The sequence below is a fragment of the Amphiprion ocellaris genome, chromosome 3 (assembly GCF_022539595.1).
Source record: "Amphiprion ocellaris isolate individual 3 ecotype Okinawa chromosome 3, ASM2253959v1, whole genome shotgun sequence".
NCBI lineage: Eukaryota > Metazoa > Chordata > Actinopteri > Pomacentridae > Amphiprion > Amphiprion ocellaris.
In genome coordinates, this window is record NC_072768.1 from 21658451 (window position 1) to 21684843 (window position 26393).

At 39.1% G+C, this 26393-nt stretch overlaps 1 protein-coding gene and 1 long non-coding RNA gene across 2 annotated transcripts; one reads left to right on the plus strand and one right to left on the minus strand.

Moving 5' to 3' along the window:
* Window positions 1-55: 55 nt before the first annotated feature.
* LOC111580511 (patatin-like phospholipase domain-containing protein 2) lies at window positions 56-7339 on the plus strand. Its single transcript, XM_023288276.3, has 9 exons — window positions 56-352; window positions 2102-2334; window positions 2696-2761; window positions 3882-4091; window positions 5045-5105; window positions 5300-5506; window positions 5681-5822; window positions 6212-6319; window positions 6680-7339. The coding sequence occupies exons 1-9, from the start codon at window positions 166-168 to the stop codon at window positions 6996-6998; spliced, it is 1533 nt and encodes a 510-aa protein (XP_023144044.2). The 5' UTR covers window positions 56-165; the 3' UTR covers window positions 6999-7339.
* A 10690-nt stretch (window positions 7340-18029) lies between these two features.
* On the minus strand, window positions 18030-22028 carry LOC129348274 (uncharacterized). Its single transcript, XR_008600776.1, has 3 exons — window positions 21688-22028; window positions 19262-19387; window positions 18030-18162 (listed from the first exon to the last, which is right to left on the minus strand). It is a non-coding gene; the product is annotated as an uncharacterized LOC129348274 (long non-coding RNA).
* Between the last annotated feature and the right edge of the window lie 4365 nt (window positions 22029-26393).

Below are 26393 nucleotides of genomic sequence, written 5' to 3' on the forward strand. Positions count from 1 at the left end.
GTCCAGCCAATAGGAAAGCAGCTCCTAATGAACCGCGCTGACACCGCAGTGAGTCTTCTCACCTTTGGATGCTGAGCGCAGGTGTGTTGTGAAGGGGGCAGTTGTCAGGAGTTTACCGTTTCAGCGAGTTGAGATCCACCGAAGTTAGTTTCTGTGTGGCAGAAGATGTTTGACTTGAAGAAAGACTGGAGCATCTCCTTTGCAGGATGCGGTTTCATGGGGATTTATTATCTAGGGGCCATCAGCTGTATCCTGGAACGGTTCCCTCGTTTCATAGAAGGCGCCTCTAAAATCTATGGATGTTCTGCAGGTGCTCTGATGGCTGCTATTCTAACTCTGGGAATCCCTTTAGGTGAGTGTTTAGTCTCCTCTCTACTGCCCAAAGATGTGCCATTTAAAAACTACACTGGTAATAAGCAAATGTGTTTGGTGGATTAACAATAACAACAGGACAAAAACAGCCAAATCTGGGGAAAGTTTCCATCTGACCCTGTCAAAATCAGTTGATTTTAATGTACAGTAACTTTAGTATATTTAATGAAGCCATGCAACATTTTTCAGGAGATAGCTAAATTACATTTTCAGGGGCTGAAAAACACATTTGAGCTGGTGTCACAATCTTAAGCCAAATTCTCATTTTTGCTCAGCCCGGTTTCTTCTATCACTAGCTTGGAGCATCAGTATCATGGGATATATCATAGTTTCAACAATAAAACTGCGGCACTTTAATGTCTATGCTGTTTGTTGTTTCGTGGTTGACTCTTGACCATCCTTATCATTTATCTCTCAGCAGCAGGTGATAACTTGTGTTTTCTTCCTGATCATTGCAGTGCCACAGCTGTACCATGCACTGTATACTTTAGAAACAAGTTTTTGCACAGATGATTATGGAGTCTGTAGCTACTTTGAAATGGCTCCAAGTGACTTTCCTGACTTATTCAAGACAATGATTGACTCTTTCTGATCTTTCTCCATATCCACAGACTATCCCAATGCACTGTTTGAGTCAACAGAGAGTGCATCAAATGGGACAAATTTAAATAGGCTTAGAGGAGTGACCAACTGTAGTCAATGCTAAACAGTCAGAAAAAGTTAAGAGGCCATGGGACTAAGAAAATTGGATGAGCCCAGCTCTCTACATCACCAACACTAATAATTCAAGTTGCTGTATGTATATTTTGATCTATCAGATTTAGTCAAGACCTATAATAATTCTATGAAAAGAACCACACTGCATGACTTTTTTTGCGACAAAGATGCATCTTTCAATAATTCCTTCCTCTTTTCAAGTCTTCTGTAAACTTTTGTTCATGGCTTTATCTCATGATGCTGATGCTCAAAGTTGGTTATAGAAAGAAAAAAACATCATGAACAAAATCTAGATTTTGGCTTTGGATTGTTACACCTGCAGTAGATTGAATGGATTTGGTTGCAGTGTTTACAGGACTCAAATGTTTTTTGTTTTTTTTTGTTTGTTTGTTTGTTTATGGCTGAAATTTTCATATATCTATCTTCTTTGGGTATGAAAAGGTAGCAAGAGTTACAAAGTGCAAAATTTCAGTCCTCCCCTATCAAGGGCTTGCAACTTGGAAATTATTCATAGTATGAAGTCAAAAATTTTGCATGGCTTTTCAATAAGTATACTAAAGACACTATTGAAATCTCTATATTTCCAAAACACAATTCAGTATAGCTCTATCACAACAAGCTGCACTGACCTGTGACCAATCTCCATTGCCAATGCCATTATCAGCACCAAGATAAATATCTCGAACATAACATTTTTAGAGAGAGAGAGAGTGAGAGAGAGAGAGAAAATAAGGTTGTAAAACCAAACCCTGACATTACTCAATTGAGCAATTTATAAGAGGTTGCTTATGTTTGTTTAGTGAGGTAGGAGGTTATCTCACTTAAGTCCTTAGATGACAGAATCACTGTCATATTATTTTAGTGTCTATCTGCAATCTTTTTCAAAGGACATTTTTAGAACAGAACCAATTCTTGTAGTTTTTACCACATATGTGACCTGTCATTGTAATAATATAGTTTAATATTTTCACCATGTACATACAGCGTCTAATTACTGTGTTCCTCTGTGCAGACAAATGCTGTTCTGATTTGATGTTCATGGCCAAAGAGGCCAGGAAGCACAGACTGGGGCCCCTGCACCCAGCATACAACCTGATGCAGATAGTACAGGACTCTCTGCTGGCAAACCTTCCAGAAGACGCCCACGTTCGAGCCTCTGGGAGACTCTGTGTGTCCCTGACGAGAGTCCCTGATGGGAAGAATCTAATTGTGTCAGAGTTCAGCAGCAGAAATGACCTCATCGAGGTATATTTTACAGTGCAGGGACCGGGGTGACATTTTCATCCAATGTGAACGCTAAACTCTGAAGTCGAGAGACAATTTAGATACATAATTTCCAACATTATAAGCAGCCAAAAGATAGTAGCAGATAAGATAGAGTCATCATTGTTTTGAGTCACTGTTGAGATTATGTTGAAATATTGTGAAATCTTATTAAACATAAAATCAAGTTGTGAAAAAATTCTTAAGAAACTCAGCCTCCGCACATTGCCAGAAGTGGAGGAGTAATTCTGCTATTCTTGCAAAAATCCACAACTCTGTGATTGTCAGCAGAGATGAGTTTGTATTACTGTAGCTAAGATGCTGTAATATCCTCCTTTTCCAGGCCCTTATATGCAGCTGCTTCGTCCCTTTGTACTGTGGGGTTATTCCACCCACCTACCGTGGAGTGGTAAGTAACCGGCAGGCCTCAGACACCAACACAGCAGCGCTGAAATAGTCAAGCCACAAGGTTTATAGTGAGCTTCACTCTGTGGCTCAACATTACAACTCATAATTTAACTCTTATTGTGATCAACAATTTACCTTAAAATGGCATCAAACTAAAGAGAAACATCAGCTGTGTTTTTGAACTATTTTTGCAAATTTATTTTAATATACACTACAGTTCAAAAGTTTGGGGTCACCCAGGCAATTTCATGTTTTCAATGAAAACTCCCACTTTTATTCATGTGTTAACATAATTGCACAAGGGTTTTCTAATCATCAATTAGCCTTTCAACACCATTAGCTAACACAATGTAGCATTAGAACACAGGAGTGATGGTTGCTAGAAATGTTCCTCTGTACCCCTATGTAGATATTCCATTAAAAATAAGCCGTTTCCAGCTAGAATAGTCATTTTCCACATTAACAATGTCTAGACTGTATTTCTGATACATTTAATGTTATCTTCATTGAAAAAAATGCTTTTCTTTCAAAAATAAAGACATTTCTAAGTGACCCCAAAATGTTGAACGGTTTATTACCTACAGCCTTAGTGTTATGACCACTTGTCTTCAATATGTTTCCTACTATCACTGTACACAACCTGAAGAGTCAAAAACAAGCATGGAGGTTTAAGTATGTATGCACATGCAAGGTCTGATTTGGTGGGATATTTTTTATTTCTATAAACGTATTGTAACTTTCAATTCCACTGACCAGAAAGTATTAATGTTATATTTACATCCACAAACCCTACAATACATACTTTTATAAAAAAATAATCACAAAATATTTAGTTTTAGAGCTCAGTCAGCAGCTCTGTGACTCAGTGACATTTAAACCAGATTGCATATCCAGATTTCTCAAACCTGTGTTCTTGTCCAGGTTTGTGAAACCAGGATATGATGGCCACATGTGCAAAAGATAACTGTAAGACTGTATACCCTGAAAATTGTTAAATCTTTGGTCCAACTGCTGTTCAATCTTTTGGATAGATTTCATTAATCTGAATTTCAGAGAACATACAGTACGCAGAGTAAGGTCCCAATGTATTAACTACTGATCAGCACCTTCCCTGTCCTCAGCGCTATGTGGATGGTGCTGCCAGTGACAACCTGCCTCGCTGCAATGAGAATAACACAGTCACGTTCTCTGCTTATGCCGGCGAGAGCGACATCTGTCCCCGAGGCAGCATACTGAACTTCCATGAGGTGCGCTTCAACAATGTGAGCATCCAGGTGAACTCTGAGAACGTGTACAGGGTGACCAGCACCTTCTTCCCACCAGCACCTGAGGTGAGACAGTTTGCATCTGACTGCAGGGCAAGACACTGTAATATTGTTATATTATAACACTTTGAAGTAAGAACCAGTAGGACTACATCAGTGTTTTTGCATGTTTTAGTATAAATTATGTCGTTTCCTAATGTATGAATGTATTTATCCTGCCTTTAAACTGCCATTTTCCATTCATTTGATTTGTTTTTCATAATCAGTTTGCGCATGCATGGCTCAGATTTATTTTCAGAGTAAGTGACTACATGCACTCATCAGCCACAACATTAAAACTTCAGACAGGTGAAGTCAGTAACATTGATCTTCTCACTCCAATCCATTGTTCTGGTGGGAAGCCTTGGGTCCTGACATTCATGTGGATGTTACTTTGACACATGCTATACATCTAAAGTTGTTCCATATTTATTGTCATATAATTTTTGCTTCTTTTTTTTAACCTTTTATTTGAAAAGGTATTGAGTCTGTGCCTGTCATATAAAATGTGCCATATAAATAAACTTGACTCGAGTAGTAGATTTGTCTGGTTCCACACTTCTTAGCATTGACAAGGAGATCACGGTCTAGTTGATGTTTGTGAGAGCTGAAAGAGAGACCTAAGAGTTGTACCGAAGAAATGAATATCTCTCTTCCATCATACCACTTTAAATAAACTGAGCGTTGCTATGACAGTTTTTTTTTGATGATTGACAAATATCCACATATGCAGGACACTTTTCTGTTTTCTTCTCCTTTCTTTTTTAGGTGAAAACATGTCTCAAAGTTTGTTGTTGCAGTTCAGTTTTAATCAGAACTTGACTCATTAATTTTGCTGTCCTTGTGAAAAAAACAACATATTTTTAACCCTAAAAAAAGTATTTACTGTGGTAGCGATCTACAGTAACCTGGACGTGCACTGTTGTGTAGATTGATTAGATGTAGCTTGAATTCTCAGTCAGCGCTCTTGGATTTTACAGGCAATGGCGGAAATCTGCAACAGCGGATATATGGATGCTCTTCGCTTCCTGAAAGAAAACAGTAAGAACATTATCTGTCTGTAAAAATTCACACAAGGTGGGGAAAAAGTATATTCAACTCATCCAACAAAAGGAGATTATGGATTTGAAACCTTCTCCAGAAAAGCTGCAGAAAACATAGTGGCTACTATCATGTATATAAATAATGCAGAGGTCCTTGTTTCTTATTATCTGGAGTTTATTGACCAATCACAGATCTGATCAGCAGAGACTGCCCCCTGAGAAGTTTGGAGACACAAACATCCAGACCCGCTTGTTGCGAGCTGGAGAAGGAACCAGCTGAAGGTGAAGCTGAAGAGTCCAATAAGGACAAACAACAGAGTGGAGGGAAACCGCTTCAAGAAGATCACTGGTGGTTGGATCCAAAGCTCATAGAGAACCTCCCCATTATCATTCAGAAGGGTAAAATATTCATTGAGAGGCAGAATATTATGGTTGAGATCAGCCAGGAACTAGTCGAGACTGAGTAGGACTACAGTTCATACTTAAAGAACAATAATCTACATGTGAGTTGGTACTATAAATTGAATGCAATAAAACTAAGTAATGTGTTTTTCTGTACTGTATTTTTGTCAGTGTTGTGTGAGGCCTGTAGGGAGACGCATCCTGCTGGTGGTCTGTTGTCACACATGACTGAGTATCTTCCAAAGAAAGTAACTTCTTACCTTCAGAACCCCCGAGCTCTGCCTGTTGAGTCGGCCCGCTCTCTAGCCCAGAGGTCTGTATTCATTATGTCACCACATCTGAAATGTTCTGCTTGTGTGGAGCCTCTCATTCTCCTGCGATCATCAATAACGCAAAAAATGGAGTACAAACTAATTTCATGGGTTAGCCAACAGCTTTAAGTCCTTTCAGATTTACAAATACTAGACAAATATGCTACAGGATTTTTTTGTACTATGAATAAAACTGAAAGATAATTTTGATTTGTGACTGAGCTTCCATTCTTGTCAAAATGTTAAGGTAAAATTTGTAAGAACATAAGGAGAAAATTGTGACTAATTTCCCTTTAAGGTGATCCAGATTTTATTTCAAAAAAGATCTGAGTCCTTTTTTTTTTTTTATCAATGTGCACTCATTTTCCAAGACTTTGATTGCTCCTTTCAGACTAGTGGGCTGGATTCCAGATGTACCAAAGGGCATGAGCTGGTTCTATGGCAGGGCTGGAGATGGAAACAAGGAGGCACTGAAGGACAACATGGACCAGAGCGACAGGTATGTAGTGTCCTCTCTCCAACTCTTTATAAATACGCAAGCTGAACCATGATCTCAGACATGATATGTTATCTCTAAGTATAGATGAGGCCAGCATAAATGTCCCCATTAGTTTTACAGATATCCTGTCATCAAAAGAAGAGTCAGACTAGTGGAAGTTTTTGTCTATTATAGATGGAAAATATAATAGATTTTTCCTTGGTATCATGACAATTAGTACAAGACATTGTGACAATCCATCCACTAGTTGCCAAGATATTTCATGCCGGACCAGAGTATCTGAAACACATACTGGCACTGCCTTAAAGCCAAACAGCACTATGACTTAAATATAATCATTAAAAACTGTGCTTTTTCCAGTGAGTCACCACTGTACAGGTCTAGAAGTTTGCCATTAGGTCTGAACCTGTGGAATGAAAGCAAAGAAGACACAAACGCTTTCCCACTGAGTCCGGATGCCACTCCCACCTCCAACAATACCTTTACCTGGAAGACACGCAGCACCTTGGACTTGCCTTTGACTCCACCTCCTACACCCACCACCAGCTCCGACTCTAAGTTGGATGAAGCCACTGTAAAGTCACCACCAAGCCCTGGCAGAGGCTGGGCTTTGGGCAGAGCTGTTAGGTGGCTGCGAAATATTGCATCTGAACCAACATCAGACCAAGAAACCGGATGAGTCAGTGTCCTTTCCTGGATTTAAGTCAGTCTATTTAAGCAAGCCTGACAATGTTTTTGCAAATTTAGTTATTTTATTCATAGTGCCTGACTCTGCAGGCTCAGTCTTTGTGTGTTTGGCTGTTGGTCTTGCTCATTTTGAAAGTGAAAAAAAATAAATTGCATTTATACTTACAAAGAATCTACATTTTGTTTTAAATGGCATGTATATGTGTGTATGTATATTACAGAGCATTAGGATGAGTGATGACTGTTCTTAGCTGACAGTGATGCTAAAAGGCAGCAGATGTTTTGTTCATGCCTTTATTGTCTTAGAATATAAACAATTACAATGGTTCCTCACGTGTTTGCTTGACCAGTAGCCTTGTAGCTCTTTTGCTGGCAGGCCAGAAGCTCAATGCAAGGGCCTTCTCAGCTGCATTAGAGTTAAAGCACCCTATGCTGGCAAAAGTCAAAAACAGGGTACATTTACACCTCTGCTACAAAGTACAATGTCCCAGGAATGTTGAATTACAACTGAAGTGTGTGGAAAGATATGAAAGCCTCCTTCAAGGAATTATTGCAAAGTTCTGGTGTGTTTAGTGTTTTTCTGGATGAGTAAAGAAATACTATTACAGTTCACTAGTGAGGCTCAGGTGCAAGGAAATGAGAAACGACTCAGGAGTGTAAAATACCAAGGCTTTTATTTATAATACGGAAATCAGAGAGCAAAAACTACAAATTCAGACAATGAACTACAAACAGAAGTGATCTATGGTCACAACTGACTGTGGAAGTCAGAAGGGAGCTGAGGCCCGCTAGCGGACTGGCAGGGAATTACACTGTGACGGAAAACACAAGCTAACCCATGGAAGGTAAACCCCAGGCAGGAAAGACTAACAAATAGATACGTTAACAAAGAGAACACGAGCTATACTGGGCTAAGTGTCAACTGGTGACATAATCCAGGAAATACATGAACTATACTACCAGAACATCCACTGGTGAAATAAACCAGGAAACAAGACGAACTATACAAACTAGTGATGGGTCCGGCAACACCGATGCGTCGGCGCATGTATCGAGCTCATAAAGGGAAACCCCGTATCGGTGCGCGTATCGGTTTCAGAAAGTCACGTGACCGATACAGCTGCTGTTTGGCCTGTCTCTGAGGCGCCAAACTGTGTTTATAAGGAAGCACGTCTGTCAACGGGATGCATCTCTGCCAAAAGCATCACAGATCTTTTGAAGCACAATTCTACACTTCAAGCCATTATGGACCCGGAAAGAAAAGGAAAGGTTTCCACTGTGTGGCACCGTTTTGATCTTATATCTGCAAATAAGGTATTTGTTTCATCCTGTTCCTCTCAGTTTCCACCTGATCTATCAGAACTGAAATCCTGAATGCCAAGATGTAAGAAAAACTTATTTTTTAGATTAAAAATTTATTTTAAAAAAATCCTCTCCTTGCATCAAAGACAAGTACATAAGCATCCTCACATTCACAACACTTTTACTTTGATTTTTACGTTATGACACACATTCACATTATTTATTGACTGTTTCTAGAAATATCAACGATATTTTAAACTTAAATTAAGATATGAAATTATACAATATAAAAACAATAATTATATTATTGTATATACATTATTTTATATATATATCATTATATATATATAAAAAAATATGTTATTGCATATACATTATTTTACATACATATACATTATATATATATATATATATATATATATATATATATATATATATATATATATATATATATAAAAATAAGAGAGAAGATCTATATACTTTCTGTCAAAATTTTGATGGATCTATTGTTCTCTGTGTGAACTAAAGAAATGAGGTCAGCATAAAATTAGCATAATTAGGGGTGACATCACCCTTAACTTTTTCCCACAGTCCCCCCACCCCACCTCCTCCTCATCCTCCTCCTCCTCCTCCTCCTCCTACTACTACTACTGCATGTGTTGTGTTACATAGTAGTGTGGTGTTAGTAGTGTTTTTGGACATTACTACTTACAAAACCTGCAAGGAATAGCAACAAGGAATATAGAGGAATATACACAGCTCAACATCACCCTTTACTTGTTCCCACCATCCTGCTACTGTTGCTACTACTACTGTGTCTGTACGAGTTGTTCTACCTGCATCTGTGTTGTGTTACATAGCAGTGTAGTGTTAGTAGTGTTTTTGGACAGTACTACTTACAAAACCAGCAAGAAACAGCAACAAGGAATATAGAGGAATATACCCAACGCTGCATCGGTATTAACCACTGAGTGCAAAAAAAGTTTGTGCGTGTCAGAGTTGAGTTTCACCGTTTCACAGCAGCAGCAGCAATGAAGCTACAAGCCGCTTTGCATGAGAATGAGACAGAGGTGGACTGTGAACAACACCCACATGCACAATGCGTGTGAGATCAACAAAAGGGATGGGGGCTGTGGCAGACCGCGACATGTATGTTTTTGGTATGTTCACAGGAAGTTAACAGGAGCAAAATCCCTCCTCACATGTCACTCCACTGTTTGCTGTGATTTTCAAAGATAAAGTAATATTTCATTTTATAAAAAATATTCTGTACAAACATGTTTTTTTTAAAACAGCCAGTAAAAACTATTCTGTACAAATATTTTTTTGAAAACAACAAACAGTAAAAGCTATTCTGCCCAAAACATTTATTTATTTATTTATTTTTTTTTAGAAAATAAGTAGTAAAACATTCTATAAAAACTATTCTACACAAAAAATTGTTTTTGAAAACAAGCAGTAAAAACTATTCTGCACAAAACATTTTATTATTTATTTATTTTTAGAAAACAAGTAGTAAAACATTTTATAAAACTATTCTACACAAATATTTTTTTGGAAAACAACAAACAGAAAAAAACATTCAAACAAAACATTTTCCTTTTTTTTTGAAAATAAATAGGACAACATTTTATAAAAACTATTCCACACAAATCATTTTTGAAAAACAACAAGCAGTTAAAAGTATACCACACAAAACATTTTTTGAAAACAACAAACAGAAAAAAACATTCAAACACTTTCTTTTTTGAAAATAAATAGTACAACATTTTATAAAAACTATTCCACACAAATCATTTTTGAAAAACAACAAGCAGTTAAAAGTATCCCACACAAAACATTTTTTGAAAACAAACAGAAAAAAACATTCAAACAAAATATTTTCTTTTTTGAAAATAAATAGTACAACATTTTATAAAAACTATTCTACACAAATCATTTTTGAAAAACAACAAGCAATTAAAAGTATCCCACACAAAACATTTTTTGAAAACAACAAACAGAAATAAACATTCAAACAAAACACCCTAACACCCTTTAATTTGTTTAAATAGTTTTAGTGTCAACACTGGCACTGTAGTATGTATTTCAGTCACTTCTGTGTTTGACTGGCAAAAGAAAAGAAGTTAAAAAAATAGAAGTTTTTTGCCACTCAGTCACTTCTGGAAGTGACACTTATTCAGAATATTCAAAACACAAAAGTGATTTACTTTACAGAAAGAAATTTTATAGCAAACAAAATAAAATTTTAAAAAATGTAACTGAATTGATTGCATTTCATCAATGGATACATGAACATACAATTAACTAAATTAATAGTTACTCATGTAGTGCTCTTTAGGCTCTGTGCTCCAGCACATTTATTGTGAAAGTAAAATGACAGAAACTTGTATCATTGGTGACAGATAGATGCTGTCACCTGTCTCAAACAAAAACCTACCCCTTCTTCTGATTGGCCAAACAATGGCCCTAGTAAACCCTGTCATAAAGCCTGTGAAATACTTAAGTACCTTTCCGGGACTGACTGGCGTCAATGTAACACTTAGCTGCCTTAGCTACCAATACCAACAACATGTTGCTATTGTTATTGTTTTTGAAATGTTTTGTAAATGTACTTTTGTACTTTCCCTATTGTAGCACGTTGAGATTCTGTATGTAAAGTGCATTATAAATTAAAGGCATTATTGTTATTATTATTATTATTATTATTATTATTATTATTATTATTATTATTATTATTATTATTATTATTATTACCAAGCATTTCTCACCACATTATGACAGGCTGCATGTGAGATCACATGACTTAGGATTTACGCTACTTCCTCATCATATCATGTACAGATGTTGCATTTTCCACAACTTAATTGATTGAGTGGTTTAATGATGATTGGTGAGAAGGAAAAAATGACGTGTGTCTGCGTCAACACAATAAGAAGGGTTCCGTTTTTAGTTTTCTGTACTTCACATATGTTGGCAACTTTTAAAAGTACAGTCCCCCTTAGTTTTCTCTAAACATGATGTCATAATGTTAGAGCTGAGATATTAGAGCATTTTTGGCTCATCTAGTGAGTTTGTGGAAAATGTTAAACGGGAATATTTGTGACTTAAGCACATATGTTCCCGTTTAAGTACTTTGTTTGCTAAGTTATTTAACTTATGCGCATGAAGTAATTTCATCTTTTTGCATTTAAATGTTTATTTCAAAGAGATGAACGGTTTGGCTTCCCTACAGCTGGGCTGACAATAAAGACAAGTAATGAGAGAAGGTGAATAGCTAAATTAAGCACAATCAAGCATGGAGTACAAACAGCTTCCTTCAGGAGCTGGAAAAGCTTTCACCATATTGAGAGCAAATCATTTTATTTATTTAATTTGCTTGCTGTATATTTTGGTGATTCAATATATGCACAATAACATTCATACCGGTAGAAATAGTTTTTTTTCCAAGTTATTTACAATTTTGATTGTGCCAAACTTAGCAAAATCTAATATCAAAAATAAATAAATAAATGGTGACTGTGTCTTCCAAATATTATATAGTATTAATTTAATCCTGCTTTATCAAAATGAGCATTTCTGATATCCATAATGTTTAGGATATGTTACACCTCATCTTTTTGGATTTCTCGCCATGAAACAGGAAGTGCTGTGTTAGTAGCCTGTACATGGTCCAATCTGCCTGAAACTTTACTCTCTCAGTTGCAGCGCCGCCTGGTGGATATGCGTGGGCCAGCCGGGACGCTCGGATGCGAGGACCCGTCCAATGCTGCTTGCAGCTTTTATTAGGGTCCGAGCACCGACTGGTGCGAAGACCCTATTGGAATGCAAGGAATTATTAGGGTCCGAGCACCGAATGGTGCGAAGACCCTATTGGAATGCAAGGAATTATTTATTATTATTATTATTATTATTATTATTATTATTATTATTATTATTATTATTATTATTATTATTATTATTATTATTATTATTCTTTTCCGGACTTTTGAATTGCCTTTTTGGCGGCCTTATCATACCCCAAAACGCATCAAACGTGGCATGCTCATCAGGCCTCGCGAAAAATTTGATATTTTATGGGAGTTGCGCATGTGTGTGGCAAAATGGCTCCATAGCGCCCCCTGGAAAATTGAAAATTTGGTCATTAGGCCAACTTGCACGATGTTTCATGTACAGCTACAAAATTTTGTATGCATATTCAGCACATCAGGAAACCCAAAAAAGTCAATCATGACCACGCCCTAACACCAACAGGAAGTCGGCCATCTTGAATTAGCTGTAAATTTTTCAAAATTAATAACTCATCGGGGATAAGTCCGACAGACGTCAAATTTGGCCAATATATGCAAACACGCGACCTGATGAAAAATTATCAAAATGTTCATTTCATTTCAAAGGGCGTGGCCATGGCGACTCCCAAAAAAATGGATCCTTCGCCATGAAACAGGAAGTGGTGTCTAACTCAGCTGTACATGGTCCAATCTGCCTGAAATTTGACATGTGTGATCAATGTCCAGCCCTGACAACATCCATGTGGTTATATACATTCACAGTCATAGCGCCACCTTGTGGTAGCAGGAAATTGACATTTTTCACACTTTGATGTACTATTCTTAGCACGTTGATCAGATTCACCTCAAATGTGGTAACATAAGCCTGAACACATTGATGATGATTCCCAAAGAAAATGGTGACTCGTCGTCAAGGGGCGTGTCTGTGGCATTGCGGCGAATTTCGATTTCTCGCCATAAAAATTGAATTATTAATATCTCAGCTGGAAATGATCCAATCCGGACCAAACTTGATGTGATGGACACCAGTCCGGTTCTGAACACATCCACATTCATAAATTTAGAAATACTCATAGCGCCACCTATTGGCAACAGGAAGAAATTGTCATTACATTTGCACGTGCCATTGCCTGATACTTTGTCATATGATTCTGAAAATTGGTCAGGTGAGTGACCACACATTGACGATGGCACAGTGTGAAGATTTTGACGATTCATAAAACGCTGTTGCCGTGGCAACGTATCGTTGCCGGAATAAACAAAGTACTTTTTGACAGGTTAAAAATGCTCAAATGCTCGCCAAAATTACCACACATATCTGGACCGGCAACCCATTTCAGATTTTAGGGAAACTGCACATGTGTTTGGCAAAATGGCTCCATAGCGCCACCTGGAAAATTTCAAACATTTACTACGGCCAGTACGTGTCACCTAGAATTATGAAACTTGGTAGGCATATGTAACTCGTCAAGACACACCAAAATGTAATTGACAGCCATGCCCAAAACCCAACAGGAAGTCGGCCATTTTGAATTATATGTCATACGTTTTGACGATTTTGGGTCATTTTTGTACATTTTCAAAAGCTATAAACTCACATAGGGTAACACCGAGAGAGCTGAAATTCGGCCAGGATGTAGTCCAGGCATGGGTGATCAAAAGTTATCAAAATGCTCACCTTAAGTCTGAGGGCGTGGCCATGGCGGCCTCGTGAATTTTGATGCTTCGCCATGAAACATCAACTGCTGTGTAACTGCCCTAAACATGCTCCAATCTGCCTCAAACTTTACAGGTGTGATCAGAGTCCAGTCCTGATCACATCCATAGGCCGACATAAACTCTCGGTCGCAGCGCCACCTGGTGGTTGGAAGGAAATGCTCTATAACTAGCCTGGACATGGTCCGATCTGCCTGAAATTTTACGTGTGATCAGAGTCTGACCCTGATCACATCCATAGGCCAATATACACTCTCGGTCGCAGCGCCACCTGGTGGATGGACAGGAAAAGCTCTAGAAGTAGCCTGAATATGCTCCAATCTGCCTGAAATTTTGCACGTGTGATCAGAGTCCAGCCCTCATCGCATCCATAGGCCGACATGCACTCTCGGTCGCAGCGCCACCTGGTGGATGTGCGTGGATTCGCCGACCAGCAAGGATGCGAGGACCCGTCCAACGCTGCTTGCAGCTTTAGTTTACTTTTTGATCGCAACAACTTGTCAAGATATGGAAATGATTTTAATTTGATATTCATTTCCACGTGTAGTAATCCTGACACCACAGCATACAAACTAAACAGGAACTATTAAGGAAGAAGTTTCGGTTATCTCCCTGCCTTGTAAATGGAGAAAATTTATTTTTAAAAAATGCATAAAAGTTTTCTTGGTGCATGAACTGAGGCTGCTGACTGACCTTATATTGCACAATGTTCAATGTCTTTAAATATTTTCACAGTAAGGATTCATCTGTCGATCTATCTATACCTGAAACCTGATCCTCTGTATATAGTCTTCTACATGTTTGTTGTTTTTTTTTTTTAAGAATAAAGTCATCTGTATATAATGCTATGGGCAATTTTTGCACCGTTTTTTTCTTATTTATTCTTGCACTGCCTTTATACTCTTATACTTTCTCCTTTCCTAAGGAAGAAGTTTCGGTTATTTCCCCAGTTATGTTTGAAATGTAACATTACTTCTTCAGCTCAGTGCATCAGTGATCATATTGGTTTAGTGGTTGGAAGTCAATAAAACATTAGCGTCAGTCAAATTGAATGCGTCAGTGGATGGAAGTGGTGGTTGCCTTGTGCTGCTCTTCACTTCACTGCAGCTCCATGGCTCCATCTGCTGGACGGACAGAAGTGCAGCAGCTGATGGCAGCTTCTTTGACCTCACGCTGCTGTCAGACCCACAGATTAGGGTTTATTTCAGATATATATAATAGAAAATAGTAATTAAAAAATAAGCTGATGTTGTATTTTTGCAGCAGTGAGTTTTACAGGGTTAAGAGCAACCAGTCAAAGGTTATTACTGAGGATTTTAAACAAAAACATTCAGGCAAACAGTTAACATCATAGGGTGCCTGACATGTTTGTTTTTTTTCCGGGTCGATACAGATTTTTTTTGTAATCAAGGAGATCAATAACCAAGATTTGGAATCACTACACATTTGCAGAAAAAATAAAGTTTTTGAACAGCACATAAAGTTAAGTTAAAATTAAAATAATCACGAGTTGCAGCCTTTGCTTATTTATGTTTTACATGCTGAAGTTGTCCTTCAGTGTTTCACTGATCAGATTGTGCTGTGGGCAGGACAAAGATCAGAGGGAGGCAGCTGCAGCAGACCCAAAGTAGTTTCACATTCATTTATCTGATCAGATTTCAGGGGGCTTTTTTTTTTTTTTTTTTTTTTAAGAAATGGGACCAATAATTGAAAACATGCTAAATATCAGATGGGATCATTGGTGTCACAGGACATCTGCAGACACAGGTCAAAGATTACAAGGAGTTTATTTAACGAATGAAACTAAAACCAACACAGAAAGGATAACTAAACCAAGGTGAAAACAAAAAGGGGAAACCAGACTAATTGTAGGAGAAAGGTTCTGGTTTCAAAGTCTGTGGTCTGGCAGAGAGCGGAAGAATGAAGAACCGGGCCTTCGTGGATTAAGGTGATTGAGAACAGGTGAATCAACCCCCACACCTGTGAGAGAGATGGATGGATGGATGGATGGATGGATAGATGGATGGATGGATGGATGGATGGATGGATGGATGGATGGATGGATAGATAGGTAGGGAGGTAGATGGACCATAGATAGATGGATGGATAGGTAGATCCTGCAGTGGGGAAATTTTCAGTGTGGCAGTAGCAGATAGGAAAAAAAGTTAAAAAAAAAAAAAAAAGCAGCACTCAGTGCACAGATATAAATAGATGCTTTCTCCTTAGAGAAGAAATAGAAATGCTTGTAAAAAAAAAAAAACCCTGTGAAATTGCACATATTGACTTATTTACATTTTATTGCAGTTACTTCATGGGTGATCTGAACTACTGGGAGCAGGCTTGATTGAACACAGTCTGACTGCTGCAGGAAGGAAGGACCTCCTTCAAACATCGTGGGTGAAGCAGTCTGTCCCTGAAGGAGCTGCCGGTGATGGTCCTGTTTCCTGCAGGGGGTGGGAGATGTCCTCCATGATAGACAACAGCTTTGTCATCATCCTCCTGTCTACCACCAGCCCAGGACAGAGCTTGCTTTCTTAACCAGTTTCTTTAGTCTCTTCCTGTCTGCAGCCGTGATGCTGCTGCTCCAGCAGACCAGTCCATACAGGATGGCTGATACCACCACACAACCATAAAAGGTCCTCAGAATTGCTCCCTGCACCCCGAAGGACCTCAGTTTCCTGAGCAGGTGAAGTCTGTTCTGACCTTTCTTACACCGTGCGTTGGTGTTCTATCTCTAGACATGTTTGAATGTCTTTATCAATAAATGCTCAAACATATGTTGAGTGTCAGCTCAGCTCTTTGTTCCATACATGTAAATGTTCCTATGTGATTGGTGTCTTGCAGTCAGAGTGTAAAGAATTGAAGCTGTCAGAGGCTTTCTGTGGTGAAGAGGCTGCAGGACATCAGCTGCTCCAACAGGTGAAGCCTTTGTTCTTTGGCTCCAACCAGAAGCAGCAATAAATCAGCATGAGCTGCAGCTTATCCACCTCATAGAGTGTATAATAAAGAAACCAAGAGGTTTTAGTTGATAGCTGTCGCTAGCAGTGTGTTGTTCAGGTTGTGAGGAGAAGTAAAAAGCTTACAGCACCTGGTATTCCCAGGTAGTCTCCCATCCAAATACTAACCAGGCCCAACCCTGCTTAGCTTTGCAGATCAGATGAGATCAGGTGTATTCAGTCTCAGAAACAAACCTCACATGATTCAGATCTCCACTCACACCTTTTATTTGTCGTTTGGTTGCGCCAGTACTAATTGATAGCATCATTTAAGCAAAGTTAGAGCAACATCTTGTAGGACAGGTGGTGTAGAGGTAAGTTTTTTGCCTCCCCGGTACCTTAGTACCTTTATTATCTTCACTTCCTTAATACTTTTGTGTACCATCATTTACGAAAACTAACAGCTACACCCAGTAGGAAGGATAGTGCAGTGGTAAGTTATCTGCCTCTCATCCAGGAGGTCCTTGGTTGGAATCCAGCTCAAGGCTCTTTTTACACTTTGGCTGCATGACAACCTCTTGCAACCATCATTACAACAAACTCCACCAGGGACCTTGTGTGACAGATAGCTCACACAGAGGGTGTGTGTCTGTCATGTGGATGGTCACGGTTCGAATCCCCGCTGGGAACCTTGTGGAAAGGTTGTGGTCTGTGGTGTGGAGTGTCACTGGACTGGACTTCAAGGAGGGATCCGGGAAAAAGGAAAACAAGGAGATTTACCCATAAGCAAGGCACGAAGGCACGAAGGCACGAAGGCACGAAGGCACGAAGGCACGAAGGCACGAAGGCACGAAGGCACGAAGGCACGAAGGCACGAAGGCACGAAGGCACGAAGGCACGAAGGCACGAAGGCACGAAGGCACGAAGGCACGAAGGCACGAAGGCACGAAGGCACGAAGGCACGAAGGCACGAAGGCACGAAGGCACGAAGGCACGAAGGCACGAAGGCACGAAGGCACGAAGGCACGAAGGCACGAAGGCACGAAGGCACGAAGGCACGAAGGCACGAAGGCACGAAGGCACGAAGGCACGAAGGCACGAAGGCACGAAGGCACGAAGGCACGAAGGCACGAAGGCACGAAGGCACGAAGGCACGAAGGCACGAAGGCACGAAGGCACGAAGGCACGAAGGCACGAAGGCACGAAGGCACGAAGGCACGAAGGCACGAAGGCACGAAGGCACGAAGGCAGATTTTTGGCAAATTTTGCCCAATGAAAAAAAGCTTGAGCAGGGTGGGGGATCAAACCTGCACTCTCCAGGTTCCAAACCACCACCACTACCTCTGGACTACCAGTCCTACATACCCAAATACAGGCTTTTCTTCTATTCGTCAAGGCGGTGACATCAACACTGAAAGAAAAAAAAACAATCCACAAAATCAAAAAAAGAAGATAATCTACCTACAACTTTTAAAGAACACGCTAAAAAACACAATACTAAAAAGTCACACTCTTCTCCTCATCACTCATTTTTACATTTTAACACAATTTCAAAGCCACACAAATCACATTCTTCATGTCAAATCACTTCTCTTCACTACAAATGGGAGAGAACAGCAAACAAATAAAATACAACTTATGGCTTAAATATCTTCAAAATCTCTTTGCTATTCCTCTACATTCAAATTCCTCAACACCACTCAACAATCACCTGCAGGATCTCTTACTTCTTTCTTAGCTCTGACAAAACATCTTCAAGACTCTGAGAAGACAACTCATTTTCAACACATTTGCTGCTTCGTCTAAGTGTCCACACACATCTCCAGTCATCCACAGGCCTCACCACTGATCAGCTGCACAAACTTACATGTTAAACTTCTCCAAAGATAAAATACAGGCCCTTCTGTCTGATCACAACTTTTACTGGTGGCTCATATTTCAAGTTCATTTCCTTGCAAAGTCTTTATTTTGGATTAAAGTGGGATCTGTGACCAGGCAGATCACTTGTTTATTCTTAGCATTTGGATTTCACTGACATTCCTGTCATGTAGAAAAATAGAAATATCTTTGCATTGATTCAGCTAAACTAACTGCAGACACTGAGAGGCGTAAAGTTCAACAAATGCTGTTTTTATTTACTTCACTGGTGACATCAGTAGATGCTTGCAGTGAAACCACCACTGCAAATATTTATGCATTTAAGTATTACAACTGAAAACTCCCTACAAACGTCCACTTCTAACACCACAAACATTGTCCAGAGGAAATGATATTAGCTGAACATAAAAACATGTAAAACAGCTCTGATGCTTTCATCCTGAGCTCCACTCAAACATTTCACTGTGCAGCAGCTCAGCAGTTTGTTTAAGAAAAGCATTTAGGTTCAATCTGTGAAGCCCAAAACCCACCAGCTTTGAAAAATGACACCATTTACCAGAGTCACAAACTGTAAAAACAGAAGGAATTGTTGGATTTTCTATGTGAATGTGTCGCCTCTCTAGTTAACTCACCCGGTTACGTCTCCATCCTGACGCTGCTCTGCTGGACCGGAGCTTCTGGACCAGCCGGGTGGACCTTCCTTCACAGATCTTCCCGGTGGGAGTGATTCTGAGTCGGCCTTGGTTGACTGCAAACTCCTTAAAATGGACACATGAGAGGAAATCGTGGACAAATCGATACAACAGCTTGTTCGGTTTGTCCTGTTCTTAAATGGGTAGAAAACTGCTGAGAGCTCTCAGTTCAATTCAATTTTCAATTCAATTTTATTTATATAGCGCCAATTACAGTCAAATTGTCTCGAGACGCTTTACAGAACCCATATGCCTGACCCCCAGAGCAAGCCAAAAGGCGACAGTGGCAAGGAAAACACCCTTTTAACAGGGAAAAAAACCTCGAGCAGAACCCGGCTCTAATGTGGGGGGAACCATCTGCCTGCTGGCCGGGCGGGTTGAGAGGGACAGAAGAGGTAGAAAGGTAGAGATAGAGGGGTAGAGGTAGAGATAGAGGGGTAGAGATAGAGAGGTGGGGGGGTGGGACACAAGGACCATAAAACACAGCCACACATCTGAAGCATCCAGCATCCAGCTCTGGGACCAGGGACACTCGGAGAAAGGACACAGAAAGAAACAGAGTGAATGTAATGCAATAATGGTATATGTAGTAAATACATAGGTAGTTAGAGAAGGGCTCAGTGCATCAAGAGAGGTTCCCCAGCAGTCTAGGCCTATAGCAGCATAACTAGGGGCAGAACTAAGGGACGTCAAGAGGGGAAGTCAGTTGTGCAAATGAAAACACAAGCATACCCCGTCAGGGTCCCCCAGTCAGCCCTAACTATAAGCTTTGTCGAAAAGGAAGGTTTTAAGCCTGGTCTTAAAAATAGAGAGGGTGTCCGCCTCCCGAACCCAAACTGGGAGCTGGTTCCACAGGAGAGGCGCCTGATAACTGAAGGCTCTGCCTCCCATTCTACTTTTAGAGATTCTAGGAACAACAAGTAAGCCTGCAGTCTGAGAGCGAAGAGTTCTGCTAGGATAATATGGTACTATCAGGTCTTTAAGATATGATGGAGATTGGTTGTTAAGAGCTTTATATGTCAGAAGAAGGATTTTGAATTCTATTCTAGATTTAACAGGAAGCCAATGAAGAGAATCCAATATAGGAGAAATATGATCTCTCTTGCTAACTCCCGTCAGTACTCTGGCTGCAGCATTTTGGATCAGCTGTAGATGTTTCAGAGAGCTATTGGGACAACCTGATAATAAGGAATTACAGTAGTCAAGCCTAGAAGTAACAAATGCATGGACTAGTTTTTCTGCATCACTCTGAGACAGGATGTTCCTGATTTTCACAATATTTCTCAGGTGGAAAAAGGAAGTCCTACAGATTTGTTTTATGTGCGAGTTAAAGGACATGTCCTGGTCAAAGATAACACCGAGGTTCCTCACAGTAGTACTGGAGGCCAATGTAATGCCATCCAGAGTAGCTATATGCTTTGAAAGCAATTCTCTAAGATGTTTGGGGCCAAATACAATGACTTCAGTCTTGTCTGAATTTAGTAGTAAGAAATTATAGGTCATCCAGGTCTTTATGTCCTTAAGACAATCTTGCAGTCTAGCTAGCTGATTAGTTTCATTTGGCTTCATAGATAAATACAATTGAGTGTCGTCAGCATAACAATGGAAATTAATACAGTGCTTCCTAATAATGTTGCCTAAGGGAAGCATGTATAATGTGAACAGTATTGGTCCTAAGACAGAACCCTGAGGAACTCCATGATTAACCCTAGTATGCTCAGAAGAGTCATTGTTGACATGCACAAACTGGAACCTGTCTGATAAGTAGGATTTAAACCAGTCCAGTGCTGTCCCTTTAATGCCAATAGAATGTTCTAGTCGCTGTAATAAAAGTTTGTGGTCGATTGTATCGAATGCTGCACTAAGGTCCAATAAAATAAGTATAGAGACCAGTCCATTATCTGACGCTATGAGAAGGTCATTAGTAACTTTCACCAGAGCTGTTTCTGTGCTATGATGCACTCTGAAGCCTGACTGAAACTCTTCAAACAAGCTATTCCTTTGTAAATGTTCACATAATTGATTTGCAACTGTTCTTTCCAGAATTTTGGAGAGAAATGGGAGGTTGGAAACTGGTCTATAGTTGGCTAAAACATCTGGATCTAGAGTGGGCTTTTTAAGTAAAGGTTTGATTACAGCAACCTTAAAAGCCTGTGGTACATAACCTGTTACTAGAGAGAGATTAATCAGATCTAACATTGAGGAATCAGCTCTGACAGAGTGTTGCTCTGACTCCATGTGTGACTGAGGCTGGAGTGAACAGAGCTGCTGCTGCTCAGATGCAGCTTCTTATTAGCACAACAACAGACGCTGCGTTCACTACGTCTGTGGGTGTGGAGCTGATAAAGAGGATCTTCACCACTGACCTGAGCTGCTGCCACACGGTGAGACGTCCAACAGAGTCACTGAGCAGCTGATGATGAAGAAGATGAAGGCTTCAGGAGGAGGTGGAGGAGGAGAAGCTGCAGGGCCACATGAGACACTGAAGAGACAAACCAGAAATGATTCACACACTAGACATGAAGAAAAGAAAACATCAGAGAGTGTAAAATACAAGAATGAGTCCTGAACATCACAGGCGTAACCCGTAGAGCTACATGACCACACATGTTCTGGTCTTGAAAACGTGTATTAATCCAATAGAAAGTCTAGGGGTAGGGTTAGGGTTGGAGAGGAAGGTCCTTACAGTTGTAATGAAAAAAATAGGGTAATTAATATTACACATAAATATTTTTAATGTTAATACTAAGCAGCCGAATATTCTGAGAAATTAATCCGTGGTTTTTCCTTCAGCCGTTGTAGATCTAGATAACCTAAAGGTACAGTGCAACCACAACGGCTGAAGGAAAAACCCCAACTTTATTCTAAGAATTTTTTGGCTAGTGTGACTTAATATTAAATTATGAAAAAATGTATAATTTTATATCCATGTTTTTGGTACATTGCTACTGTCAGGACCTTCCTCTGTAACCCGAACCCTACCCCTAGACTTTCTATTGGATTGATACACCTTTGCTGACAGCCAACATGTGTGATCATATAGCTCTGCGGGTTAAGCCACTGACGCATGTAGTTGGTCCTCAATGCTGAGGCCCTGGTTCGATTCCCGCTCGCAACCCTGTGCTATATTAGTTGTTCTCATTCTTATTTCTACCCCATTGTCTGGCTGTCTCTCACTACGCCTATCCATCAATTAACTGCAAAAGACTACAACACTTATTTACAAATTTCCTGTTTATTTATTAAATACAATTCTTTAATTTCTTACATCTTTTTTCCCCCCATACTTTATAAAAGTTTAATTGTCTTAACTTTTTCCCATTTATTTAATTGCTTCTTTTTTATGTATTTTCTTTCTTTAATCTTCTTCTTCTTTCTAGAATTTAACACCAACCTTCAATTTTGGGTCATTTTTAGACATTTTGAAAAGCTATCAACTCAAACAGGGTAACACCGACAGATATGAAATTCAGCCAGGATGTACTCCAGGCATGGGTGATCAAAAGTTATCAAAATGCTCCACAAAAGTCTGAGGGCGTGGCCATGGCAGGCTCCCAAACTTTGATGCTTCGACATGACACATCAACTGCTGTGTAACTGCCCTAAACATACTCTAATCTGCCTCAAACTTTACATGTATGATCAGAGTCCCGCCCTGATGACATTCACATGCTGAAATACAGCCACAGTCATAACGCCACCTGGTGGATAGAAGGAAAAGCTCTATAACTAGCCTGGACATGGTCCGATCTGCCTGAAATGTTATATGTGTCATCAGAGTGCGGACGTGATCACATCCATAGGCCAATATACACTCTCGGTCGCAGCGCCACCTGGTGGACGTGCGTGGATTCGACGACGAGCATGGATGCGAGGACCCGTCCAACGCTGCTTGCAGCTTTAATTATTATTATTATTATTATTATTATTATTATTATTATTATTATTATTATTATTATTATTATTATTATTAAAAAGAAGAAGAAGAAGAAGAAGAAATTAAATTAAATTTTAAAATTTATTTCATTAAATTTAAACTTAAATTTTGCCTGTAATGATTGTGAAGATCCAGCAGGTGTCAATATGGAGCAACACAGTACCGACACAGTATCAATACAGTTCGGGGAATGTGCCGCAACGCTTCAGAGGCCTCATCAACCCATCACTAACAAACCTATCGGACTATCGATACAACTAACAATACACAATTTAACAGTCTGGCTCCAGAGTGGAGGAACTTAGCTGAGAGGGGGTTGGTGAGGGGTCCGGAGTAGGAGAGGGAAGGTGGAGCTGACTGCAGCCTGCTTTTATGGTTTCAGAGTGGTGATTGGATCGTCTCCACCTGCTCTCGCCTATCAGGCTAATTGGTTGATGGGGCACACCTGCCGCTTCCAGCGCCACCTGCACACACCTGGGCTGGAACAGAGGAAGGGGTAGGGGCGAGCACTGCCACTATCTTGAGCCCGAGCCCGCGGGCATGACAAATACACACATTTTGCCCAACTGTAATTTTGTTCACTGGATTTATTAAGGTACAGCTCATCATTTACAGATATAACACATTTCTTTAATTGAAAATCTGAATCACTGTCAGGCGAGAATATCAAAAGAATGGTTGAAGAGTGACACTCCTTCCAGCCGATCTAAATCCCAAACTGTGAAGCTGAGCTGAGCAGCATCCTTCACCATCAGTTCTAGAGGTAAAGAACTGTGGTTCAAACTACACTGTAGCACTAGGATGGAATGTGCCAAAAACATTTCGACGATTGGGATTGTAACCTTATGAAGTGGACAAGTCACTCTTCATTAACTTGTGATTTCTTAAGTCTCAGACCATTCACCTTTTGCCGAATACAAAAATGTAAATGGATGATCTAGTGCTTTTCAATGGAGATTCTTTGACTTTGTTCAGGGAAATGACTCTTGCCTTGTCTCAATGGTAACTCTGTTTTTGAGTTATTTTTATCAGGATATCTGTCTGTAGGGTTCTTTTGCATTAGCTGGGCATACTAGTAACTGGATTACTTGAAATTTGCCTTCTGACCTTATTTCAAGATTGTTTGGCTATAATGACATATAATGTTTCCTCTGAAAGCATTTACTTCACTTTCACAGTCAGCTCTGGGATTTGAGCTTCAGTGACTAACTGTGACAGCATTGAATGGTGGTAAATGGTGATGGTGTGTTCATACCTGTTTAGTCACCTCATAGCAACATAAAATGTGTTAGACAGAAAAAGTTGCATTTAAAACTAAAGGCTCTCTTACTATTGTCTATATCATCAGGAAAACTATGTGGCAGAGAGAGAGAGAATAAGGTAGTAAAACCAAACCCTGACATCACTCTATTGAGCAATTTAATTTACTGGAGAACTGTTAAAGTGATATGCAGAAATTTCACATTAGACTAGGTTAGACCCACAACTGTTACTGTGAATGGGGTTTAGTGGAGCTTTTGCTTTATCATCTTTCCTCTCCTCCACTTCTTGCTCAGGGTGCACTGTATTTCTGGTCAAATGATCGATTCTTTATTAAATTCCTCTGTCTAAATATTAAAATCCTCTATCTGTAATTAAGTTGATTTTCTGTTCCTCAGTGGTGAAAGCTTGATGTATTGATCTTCTGATGGTTGCAGCTGCAACTTCACAAATTCTGTCTCACTGTATTATTTTGATTTGTTTTGATTCATTCCTCATCGTTAAAGCTTTATTTCATTTAACATTTTGGCTTCTCCCCTTCTGACAATCTATCTATCTATCTATCTATCTATCTATCTATCTATCTATCTATCTATCTATCTATCTATCTATCTATCTATCTATCTATCTATCTATCTATCTATCTATCTATCTATCTATCTATCTATCTATATATATATATATATGTTTATATGCATATATGTGTGTGTGTATATATATATATATATATATATATATATATATATATATATATATATATATATATATATATATATATATATATATATATATATATATATATATATATATATATATATATATGTATGTATATACCAGGCAAGGGTTTTCTAATCATCAATTAGCCTTTCTACATGATTAGCTAACACAATGTAGCATTAAAACACAGGAATGATGGTTGCTGGAAATGTTCCTGTGTTCTCCTATGTAGATATTCCATTAAAAATCTGCCGTGTCCAGCTAGAAAAGTCATTTACCACATTAACAATGTCTAGACTGTATCTCTGAGTCATTTAATGTTATCTTCATTGAAAAAAAAGTTTTTCTTTCAAAAATAAAGACATTTCTAAGTGACCCCAAACTTTAGAACAGTAGTGTATATGTAATTGTGCTTTCATGGCATGGCCTACTTTTAAAGTACTGACCCCACCTTTACACCTGTTCTGTGCTCAAATACACTTTTCCATTGTGCACAGACACACTGGAGTATTTTGGGTGGATCAGGTCAGGCCACTTCTCCCATTTACAGAGGAAGGTAAAAATAATAATAAAAAAATTGAAAAACTCCTAAGTGCACACAAAGGACAGACAGCACTGACCACTTTCAACATGAATGAAGGACTTTGGGAATTTTCCTGATAATAATTATAGGGCTCACTTTTTAAAGTATTTTCTAGAAAGACAAATAGAATATTTGTTTGCATAGAAGTGATCAATATTAAGCTGAGATAAGAATTATAGTTATGTAATGTTATACTGTTCGAACACAGCTTTAAATGACCCTGTTTACGCTTGCTTCCGAAAATACAAAGATCACCTTTTACATAATTAAGATTTCATTTTAAATTATTAAAGTTGTCATTTTCCAATCAACCTCCACTTGGTATCCTGTACAATGAAAACTTGTTTTTAGAAATTTATGCAAAGTTATTAGATATTATTGCCCAGTTCGACTTTATTTATTTAGCACCACTAAATAAGTCACCTGAGGCCATTTCACATAGTAAGATGACAATATTACGATATTATATCATGGAGAGAAACCCAGCGAAACGAAGAGAAACCTAGCAAAATGAAGACTGGCAAAAGTGAGAAGGAAAAACTCCCTTTGAAAGGGAGAAAACCTCCTGGAGAACC

Bases quoted from the DNA above. Each gene is read 5' to 3' on its own strand.
- LOC111580511 (XM_023288276.3), top strand. From the start codon at position 166: ATGTTTGACTTGAAGAAAGACTGGAGCATCTCCTTTGCAGGATGCGGT. The intron at 2,335-2,695 runs GTATATTTTACA...CTCCTTTTCCAG, and splicing joins GCAGAAATGACCTCATCGAG to GCCCTTATATGCAGCTGCTT. The intron at 2,762-3,881 runs GTAAGTAACCGG...CCCTGTCCTCAG, and splicing joins CACCCACCTACCGTGGAGTG to CGCTATGTGGATGGTGCTGC.